Genomic DNA, 10,155 nt, shown 5'->3' on the forward strand with positions numbered 1-10,155 from the left:
TTGAAGACTTACTGCATACCACAATAACAGACAATAACAGATTAAGAAAGCACTAACTTTTAAAAAAAATATTAAAACGGATTTCTTAGCAGAAAAAGGCTGAATAATTCACCGATTCAAGCGGCGGGGGGGGGGGGGGAAGCCGGAAATCAGTACCGTTTCTGCAGACAAAGATAGGATCGATTCCTTCAGAGGTGCCAAGAGATATTTGAATACTCCCTTCCATGGTCAGTAGCACGTACCCAAGATGAATCCAGGCTCCCAGTCGCGGAGCAGCCGGCAGGCAGCCACCGAACGCCGCGGGGGACGAGGTGCGGGCAGCCGGCCTTAGCGGGACCAGACGGACCCCCCTGCCCTCCCCGTTATTACCGCCGGGCCGCGACAAACACCCCGGGCGCCCAGGAGCTCCTGCAGCCCGCGCAGCACAGCGGAGGCTCGCTGATGCCCACCCAGTTTCGTTTCCCGCAGCACCGCCCACCTCAGCTGGAAGCGAAACCGAAAGCCCGGGAGGCAGTCACGCAACCTGTCCTGCGGCCACAGTGCGGGCGACGGGAGAGGACATGACCTCGCAGAGCGGTGAGCAGGCCCGTTCTAGGCTGCATGGCAGCGGGGCTCTGCCGCCTAAACTCCACTCAACGCCGCGTGCAGTGCTGGAAGTGAGGTCCGCAAGACAAATGGACTGCTTCCCAAAGGTGACTCATGCACCAGCACTATTCCCCTACGCGCCTTTTCCCCTGACTAGCCGTTCCCTTTGCCTGCTACAAATGATACAAGGCAGCTCGAGTAGCTCATCTATACAGGTAGAACCCAGAGCCCCCATGATTTTCCCAAATGCCCATTTCCCTCTCTAACCAACCAGTCAATACTCATATCCATTATAAAGTCTGACAGAATAAACCACAATTCAAAATGTTCTTAGTATTCATACCACTGTTCCTACCCTGCAGTGGTCTCAACTGCATCAGCTTCCCCTCCCAAAAAACAAAACAAAACAAAATTCCAAAGCTCAGTTGAAGCATGTTACAAAATGTATTTCCTTTTATACATTACAAATTTTTAATTCAGTTACCATCATTTTGGTTGGATATTACTGTATTGCATTGTATTAATTCACTGCATCCCATTTTACTGCAATCTCTTTTTCCTCACCCCCTAAACACCTTCCAATTCTACATCTGTGGAAGCTCTTCAATTAGGCGATCAGTAAGCACAAGTCATTCCAGATGAAGCTGTCCCATTTATATAAGAAAAGAATTAATATTCAACATATTTTGGAACATGGTGATTCACCACATATCTCTCCTGTATTGATAATGGCTGATTTTACAAAGGTGGTCTTCAGCATTTCAGAGACCACACCAAAGTGCACATACTGAATATGCTAGAAGTGGCCTTATTTGCCAACCACAGGGTTCATAAAAATACAACAGGGTAAATGGCTGGCTGAAGTTAAATAATCTTGCAGTGTCTTTTACAAGTATATGTAAAAGCACGTTTTACAATTGCACTCTTGTTCTGAAGAAAACATGACAGTTGATGAGAAGAAGTGCAAGTAAGTTTTAACTATAATCCATGGTTTCTGTATCTGAAAGCTCCTAGTAAATATATATATATACATACACTATACAGGCTTTCAAGACTTCTATTTTTCCACTTATGACCAATTTAGCCAACTGTGAAACTGAGCACTAAGATTACTTTCAAATAAATATTCCTTTTCTGAAAGGTGCACATTTCACAGAATCTGCTGTTCACCCTCTGGAACGCAGCAGTGTGGTGAACAGATGCCATCATCTGAAGTGCAAAGAATCCTAGAAATCCACCTAGTTTAAATCACTTCTCTGGATAAATGTTGAAACCAAGTAAATCAATAGTTAGGTCTGAGTAAAATCCACGTCTAACACTTTTTCCATGTCATCAAATCACAGTGGCATATGTTGTTTCAAGTCACCTACAGCAATTTTATCAAAACTTCTCCTATTTCCTTAACTACAGGATGCTTACCCATGCCCATTTCTTCTCAGAATCCCTCCCTCTCCTGAAATGTCTGCTTTCACTTGTTTTACTTGCCACACTCCAAGCTTTTCACCACAAGGGATTTTGTTTGGTTGGTTGTTTTTTTGTTTTGTTGGTGTTGCCTTATGTGTGATCCAACATCTATTATTGGAAAAAGAGATTGCTATCAAAGGTGCCGTTTTCAGAACTCAAAGTGAAATTCCATTTTCTATGGTAAGACAAGAAGTTTCCCCAGTTCTGTGAATTGCATTTTGAGTGTCTAATCAATACTAGCAGCATTAACAGAAATCAAATCAAAATTTGCTGGCTGATAACAGAACAAAAAACATTACAGTGTTTATCAAAGTATGTTGCCAAAGAATAAGAACGGTACTTGAGCAATCAAGCCTGATGTTAAATTTTGCACTGAAATAGCACACACTGTAAAACCTTCCTCTTGTGCCTTTCACACCATTACCCTAATGCTTTTTGGATTCATTTGCTCTTGACAGTACCAACCTTTTGAACTTACTACATTCAAATCACAGGATCATAGGATGTCAGGGGTTGGAAGGGACCCAAAGAGATCATCTAGTCCAACACCCCTGCCAGAGCAGGATCATATAATCTAGCTCAAGTCACAGAGGAACGCATCCAGATGGGCCTTGAAAGTCTCCAGAGAAGGAGACTCCACAACCTTGCTGGGGAGCCTGTTCCAGTGGTCAAGTTCCCCCTTGTGTTGAGGTAGAAACTTCTGTGCGGCAGCTTACATCCATTGCTCCTTGTCCTATCACAGGAAGCAAGTGAGAAGAGCCTGTCCCCTCCTTCCTGACATGCAGCCCTCAGATATTTATAAACATTTCTTAAATGCCCTCTAAGTCTTCTCTTCTCCAGACTAAAAAGCCCCAGGTCCCTCCACCTCTCCTCATAAGGCACATGCTCCAGTCCCCTAATCATCCTTGCTGCCCTCTGCTGGACCCTCTCCAGCAGATCCCTGTCCCTCTTAAACTGGGGAGCCCAAAACTGATTGCAGTACTCAAGATGAGGTCTCACCAGGGCAGAGTACAGGGGGAGAAGAACCTCCCTCGATCTGCTGGACACCCTTCTTAATACACCCCAGAATCCCATTGGCCTTCTCGGCCACCAGGGCACATTGCTGTCCCATGGATAACTTGTTATCCACCAGGACTCCCAGGTCCCTCTCCAGCATATCACCTCCCAACCTGTACTAGTGCAGTTTTTTATTCCTCCCCAGGTGCAGGACTCTGCACTTGTCCTTGTTGAACCTCATTTGGTTCCTCTCTGCCCAGCTCTCCAGTCTGTCCAAGTCTCGTTGGATGGCCACACAGCCAAGCCTCACAGTTTGGTGTCATCAGCAAACTTGCTGAACAGACACTCTGTTCCCTCATCAGTGTCATTGATAAAGATGTTGAACAGCACCGGTTCCAACACTGATCCCTGGGGGACTCCACTAGTTACAGCTCTCCAGCTGGACTTGGCACTACTGATCACTCTTTGAACTCTATCTTGTAACCAGTTCCTAATCCACTTCATTGTCTGCTCTTCCATCCCACGCTTCCTGAGCTTACTAGGATGTCATGGGAGACGGTGTCAAAGGCCTTGCTAAGGTCAAGGTAGACCACATCCACTGGTCTCCTTGAATCTACCCATTCAGTTAGGGTCTCGTAGAATGCTACCAGGTTAGTCAAGCAGGATTTCCCCTTGGTGAATCCAGGCTGACTACTCCTGATAACCCTCTTCTCTTCCAAGTGCCTTGAGATGCCCTCCAGGAGGAGCCACTCCATCACTTTTCCAGGGATGGAGATGAGGCTGACTGGTCAATAGTTCCCTGGAACCTATTTTTTGCCCTACTTGAAGACTGGAGCAACATTGGCTCTCCTTCAGTCCTCAGGCACCTCTCCTGTCTGCCACAATTTGGCAAAAGTGAAGAGTGGCAGAGTAATAACATCAGCCAGCTCTCTCAGCACTCTTGGGTGCATCTCATCAGGGCCCATGGACTTGTGAATTCAATCTGTGCAACTGATCCTTAACCCAGTCTTCACTGACCAGTGGGGAGCATTCCCTCCTCCACGCTTCCTCTCCTTCATCCAGGGTCTGAAGTGTATAGGGCAGTTCAGTCTTAGGTGTAAAGACTGAAGCAAAGGCAGCACTCAGCAACTCTGCCTTCTCTGCATCCTCAGCTACCAGGGCTGCCTCATCATTCAGCAGTGGCCCCAAACATCAGTTCCCCAAATACAGAAGTATTTATAGTGGAATCATTGACTTTATCACACACAAACTATCCAGGTGCTCTGGAATAGACTGTGGCTCGCTTTGCCCGCAAATGACTCTGCAGGACACGCTCTAGAGGGCAACAGTGGAGTCGGACAAGTCGTCGTGCCGACGCCGAACTGACCCGAAACCATTGCACGCATGTCCTCCCCTGCCTCTGCTGTGTAGGTCTCTTTTCAAAAGCACCCGGTCGAAGACCGCTCCGGTGTACAAACCTACCAAGCTGCATGAGCCTCTTAGGGGCTCCGCAGCGACACCGTGAAAAGACAAGACAGGCAACGTGTTTAAAGGGGTTTTAAGGGCTCACTAGCGACAGCAGCCTTGGTCATGACAGCGACAAAACGGCCACCCCCATGAATGGGGGAGCGGAACTGCCGCCGGGAGGAGAGAGTGGAGGCGGTGACAGTGTCAAGGGTGAGGCTGCCGGCCAGGAGCGGGCAGAAAAGCCGCGGAGCCCGGCGCACCCCTGCTCACGGGTGGAAACGCTGCGGGGGGAAACCCTGTGACGCTACAGCTATTCCCTGGCAGCCTGTCAACAGGTATTTTTAAAGCAGATGCTAGCTCTCGTCTGTCTCACTCAGAAGGTATTCTCTAATAGAGAAAGGATTAAAAAAAACAACCAACTAACCAATAAACCAAAACCACAAAACCCCCCAACACAAACAAAACCCTATAAAAAAACCAGAAAACGAAACCCACAGGAGCAGCCACACCCACCGCCACTTTCGGTACGCTATACCGCCACTTTTCACACACCCCGCTCCTGCTCACCCCTCCCTCCTCAGACAGTTGCCCTCTCCCCGGGTCGGCTGCAGCTGCCGCCACAGCTCCCGTTTCCCTTCCCGTTGCCGCACCGCTCCCCATGGCCGGCACGCCGAGAGATGCGCCGAGACACTTGCGACACCCGGGACACGAGAGCTCCTCCCACGGCCCTTCTCCCCAGCCCCGCCAGGATTCGAGCAGGGTCCACGGCTCAGAGCCCTGATAGCCTAGAACCCTTCCCTTCCGACAAGGGGAGCCAGCATCGCCCGCCCCGAGCAGCGCGCTTCACAGCATACGGAAACACCGCCGGTGGGGCCGTGACGCACTAGCCCGCTGCCCGCTGAAGCCCCGCCCAGCGCCGGCGAAAGGCGGGGCTTTGCTGTACCCCAGCCGGGCAGCTCTAACGGCGGTTGGGGTGTTCCCCTCCGCCCTCCTGGCTCGGCCGTTAGAGCAGGGCGGCTCTCGCGAGAGGCGGCGCCATGGGGGTGCACGGCATCAAGGCGGTGTTCTTCGACTTGGACAACACGCTGATCGACACGGCGGCGGCTGGGCGGCGCGCCATTGAGGAGGTACTGCCCTTGTCCCCTCACGGTCCTGCGGCCACGGCCTCTCATGGGCTTGCGGCCGTGGCGCCGCACGTCTCCCGCTCCCCTCCCCGTCGGCCGTGGTGCCACCTGGCCGGCCCTGACTCGCAGCCGGAAAGCTCCTCGGGGGCCGTTAACAGCCACGGCGCGCTGCTGGGAGCGAGGGGCTGGGGAGGTGCGGCGGCGAGCGCCGTGCATGTAGCGCGCTGATGAGGGGCCCTTGTCTGTTGAAGGTGATCAATACCCTGCAGTCAAAGCACCATTACGCGGAGGGACAAGCGCGTGTCATTTGTGATAAGGTCCAGGCCAAGCTTCTCAAGGAGTGTCACGATCCTGCCAAGATGTGCATCACCGACCTGCGGATTTCGCACTGGGAGGAGGCGATCCAAGAGACGATCGGGGGGGAGGTGAACCGAAACCTGGCCGCCGAGTGCTATTTCCTGTGGAAAACGACCCGGCTCCAGCACCTCACCCTGGCTGAGGACACGCGGGGCATGCTCACCGAGCTGCGGAAAGGGGTCCGCTTGCTGCTCCTAACTAACGGTGACAAACAGACACAGAGGGAGAAAATCGAAGCGTGTGCCTGTCAGCCCTACTTCGATGCCATCGTTGTGGGAGGAGAGCAGAAAGAAGAGAAGCCTGCACCATCCATATTTCATTACTGTTGTGATCTCCTTGGGGTGCAGCCCGCAGAGTGTGTTATGGTTGGTGACTCTCTAGATACAGATATTCAAGGAGGCCTGAATGCTGGCTTAAAAGCAACTGTCTGGTTAAACAAAGCAATGACTACCCCAGCAGAAACCTCCCCAGTACCTCATTATATTATTTCTTCTGTTCTGGATCTTCCAGCAGTTTTACAGAAGATGGGGCACAAAATGAATACTAAGTTAGGATCTGACCATATGGCTAGTAATAATGAAGCACATTGATGATTACAACATACAGTCAGAGACACGCTGAGCTATTACGTGACTCATGCTGTTTTAAAAAATATGACTGTAGGATTTTGAGCTCCTGTAAGGCATGCTTTCTTAAACAGCAGATGGATGAATGAGAGCACAGTTGTCAGTGACAGCAGGATAGATCCAAAGAATTAGATTAATTTCAAAGATACAAATGCAGTTACTTCAAAACAACTGCCTCTGGAAATCACTTTGACAGACTGTGGCTGAAGTCTATCTGTCTCTAACCTAAGTTGCCGGTCTCTTGTTTTATAGTGGAAAAGAAAATTTGAATGTTTTGATCCTTCACATGATTTGCTGATTTGTAGCAGAAGCTTCGGTTCAGACCTTGTTTGCAGTGTGTAAAAGAAGGTGAGAAAGTGTGGTACAATCTGGTAAATCTTCACAGTTGATCTGCAGCTTAGCTCAGGAACTGGAGTGAGTTTTGCTATTTCTAAACCCAGAATTTATTGACAGCATTAATTATGTATCAGGCCATTAGAAAAAGTCCTACCTTTGATCTTTTTTTCAAGTTTTCAGGTTTCAGAGTTGTTTTTCTTTTCAGACTTTGCGGTGACTTTTATGGAATATGTACCTCATACCCAAAGTACTTCAATGTACAGCAGTTGTATTAGGGGACCATTTATCTGACAGACTTGATGGGTTCGTTTTTACCGGATCTTGGTGCTTATGCAGATATGCAGTATACTTGTAATTCAAATTACGGTTTTTGTTGGAATGTAATTGGTAAAATGGATATTTTCAATGGGCTTTTTACTGTAGTGTCAGACTCTTTAAAAGCTGATGTTATTCTGTCTGATTTTACTAGTGAATTTTGCTCAGACTTCTGGGAGAAAACGTTCTTGGTCTTGCTCAGATGTATGGCTACTCAGAGTCAATTACAGGATCAGTGCCTTTTTTTTCTTTTGACTGTTTTAATGGCACTGCTATAAAATTCCTCTAGTTCCTATGTGTGCTTCATGTGATTTACTATGGAAAAAATAGGAGCTAGCTGTTTTACATGGCTTTCATGACTCTCTTCCAGGAAATCAGAAAATTATGTCATATGTATCATAGTACTGTGTACAACTTTATGATGTTCTATTTCCTGTGTCATCTCCTGTGTTAAGTGCAAGAGGTGATACTAAAACACTAAAATGTCTCTTTCTCAGATCATTATCTTAGTATTTTTTTTCTCCTCTTCATATTATCATTGCATAGTGGAAAAGTATTGACATGTTAAATGGAAATGTAAACACATGTTGGAAAACTTGTGTTTTTCAAAATCTTATTTGCTATCTATACATTGAGCTGAATATGTGACCATATGTGAGCACTCAAATTTTATATTTTAGAATAAATTACTGGCAAATCTTTTGAGAACAGGGATATTGAGGTGTTGGCAGAAGAGTGTATGGCATGTGGGCAGCAATAAAAAATCATCAAAAAGTACAGAAACCTACCAGAAAATGGTTGTGTAGAATGAATCCTATATACAAGAAAGGTTCCTTTGTCTCACTTGACATGAATGAGTTAATTAAGTCTTATATAGGATGACAGATTCAGTTTAGAGGAGACTATAACTGGTCTGGCTCAAATTTGGCAAAGAGTTTATGAGGTTGCATCAAAATATTGAGGAGGGGAGAAAAATAAAAGTAATTCGAACCTCCTTTTATCCAGTTGTCCCTTAAAAGCAAAGCAGCGCAGACCTATGCGGCATCAGGCTCAGTAAAGAGAGCACAGGTAGACAATCTTTGTACTTTGAGGAAAAGGACGTGGGCTAAAAATGATGAGATTACAGTGGTATATTAAATTGCCACATGTGCCATGAGCTAGTGGGACTGACTTGGCACACCTTTGCTACTGAATTAAGAGACCCAAGTTAAGATTTTACTTCAAATTTGGAAGAGCCATGAAAACAGTCACTGGTTTAGCTGATGAGTAAAGTATTGCTAATAGTGTTCCTTATAAGCAAGGATTGACAGGAAAACAGTAAAGATCATTGAGCCTGTGAGGAATATTGCATAAAACCAGAAATGTATCCAAAAGGTTAGACGGATCCCTGAAAAGATGATGTATTTCAAGTAATCAGTTTTTAACCATATTGTCTGATCCAAACGCAACAACTTTGTGTAGAACAGCATCCCACGGGAGCTGCAATATAACTCTTTCACGCAGCATCAGCATAATAGAACTTAGGTCAGAATGAGATTTCTGACGCAGCTGAGCTTTGAAGTAACAAATAGCAACAATTCACAATTCTGTCTGTGGGTTTGAAGGATACACACACACACCATTTTTTCATGTAAGTTGAGGCTCATATTCTCTTGCTACTGCATCATTCTGAAGTGGGATGCTGAGCCTGCTTATTGTATAAAGGATGTCTTGTTTTAGAAGAGACCACTCTGTTTTGCAGGGGGCCAGCTGTTTTCTTAAATCTATGAATCTATGAAAAACCACTGTAGCTGAATGCTCAGGTGATGGTGTGGTCAACTGAGGCCACACCCAAGTGTATTTTTTTCCATTGCTGAGTACTACGTGGGATGTGACTACCAGTGTTCAGACAGGGCAAAAGTGCTACGACACTCTTATAAAACAGGAAGAAACAACAGAAGGGATTTCTCTGTCTCGGGGGCTTCTTTGCAGCAGTTACCCAGTAACATGGATTAGGTATCTAGAGTATCAAAATAGATGTTTTTCATGGATGGAGCTCTTGCAGAAAGCCTAATGAAAAATAATTGCGTTTAATGAAATATAAATGTAGCGATGGGATAATTTTCACATCAGCAGCAGGAGCAGATGACTAAAACAGTCTCCATTCAGTTCCAGTTAAGTTCTAGTTTTGCTTAGTGTTATGCTCTATTAGCTAAATTGTCTAGTTTAAATTATATTGCCAAAACACACTAAATAGAAAGGAAAAAAAAAGAATTTCCGTTATATTTTTAGGTTACCTTCTGATGTTGATCTACAATGACTTTGACTTTAGTGAAATTAACTGAAGCAACGATATCAACTGTATTTTAATTCTTGATTTTAAAAAGCCCTGTGTACTAGTCTAATAAAAGTATTTTGTTTATAAAGCATTCAGCACTCTCTATTACTGTGGATAAATATGTTTGTGTCCAGGTTTGCAACAAAGGTTGAGAGTTCTGTTTGGTTTTTATAAGAGCACAGAATTAGGCTTCAGAATCTGTGACCTCACATTTAGATGTGGTGACTGGGTGTTATTTCCATAATTTCATACAAAAGATGGAACATAATTATGTATTTATGAAGCTTCTTGGCCAGACTGTGCATACTGAATTCCTAACTACAGTTTATTGCTGCTTGAACCTGTCTTGGCAAGCTGAATGCCAGCTCATAAATGCCTACATGTCCTGGTGGCATGGCACTCACTGACTGCTGGAGCAGCATATGAACAGACTGCAAAGCAATTAAGAAAAACAGAGTAATCTCAAGTCTGTGGGGCTATTTCACCAGGTCCTGGGTGCACAAAGCCTTATCTGAGTTACATTGTTATACTCCTGTGAGAGGAGAGGATGAGAGGGTGTTCTTATGGCACTCTGGGCTGCTGAAAAGCA

At 46.0% G+C, this 10,155-nt stretch overlaps 1 protein-coding gene across 2 annotated transcripts; it reads left to right on the forward strand.

The window, feature by feature from the left end:
- Positions 1-5,435: 5,435 nt before the first annotated feature.
- Positions 5,436-8,106, forward strand: NANP (N-acetylneuraminic acid phosphatase). 2 transcript variants are annotated; one of them, XM_054162354.1, is made up of 2 exons: positions 5,436-5,618; positions 5,867-8,106. In XM_054162354.1, the coding sequence occupies exons 1-2, from the start codon at positions 5,529-5,531 to the stop codon at positions 6,560-6,562; spliced, it is 786 nt and encodes a 261-aa protein (XP_054018329.1). In that variant the 5' UTR covers positions 5,436-5,528; the 3' UTR covers positions 6,563-8,106. The 2 variants fall into 2 exon arrangements, with proteins under 2 accessions (XP_054018329.1, XP_054018330.1); XM_054162355.1 differs by having other exon boundaries at positions 5,933-8,106.
- Positions 8,107-10,155: the final 2,049 nt, after the last annotated feature.

The sequence above is a fragment of the Dryobates pubescens genome, chromosome 6 (genome assembly GCF_014839835.1).
Source record: "Dryobates pubescens isolate bDryPub1 chromosome 6, bDryPub1.pri, whole genome shotgun sequence".
NCBI lineage: Eukaryota > Metazoa > Chordata > Aves > Piciformes > Picidae > Dryobates > Dryobates pubescens.

Bases quoted from the DNA above. Each gene is read 5' to 3' on its own strand.
- NANP (XM_054162354.1), top strand. From the start codon at position 5,529: ATGGGGGTGCACGGCATCAAGGCGGTGTTCTTCGACTTGGACAACACG. The intron at 5,619-5,866 runs GTACTGCCCTTG...TGTCTGTTGAAG, and splicing joins GGCGGCGCGCCATTGAGGAG to GTGATCAATACCCTGCAGTC.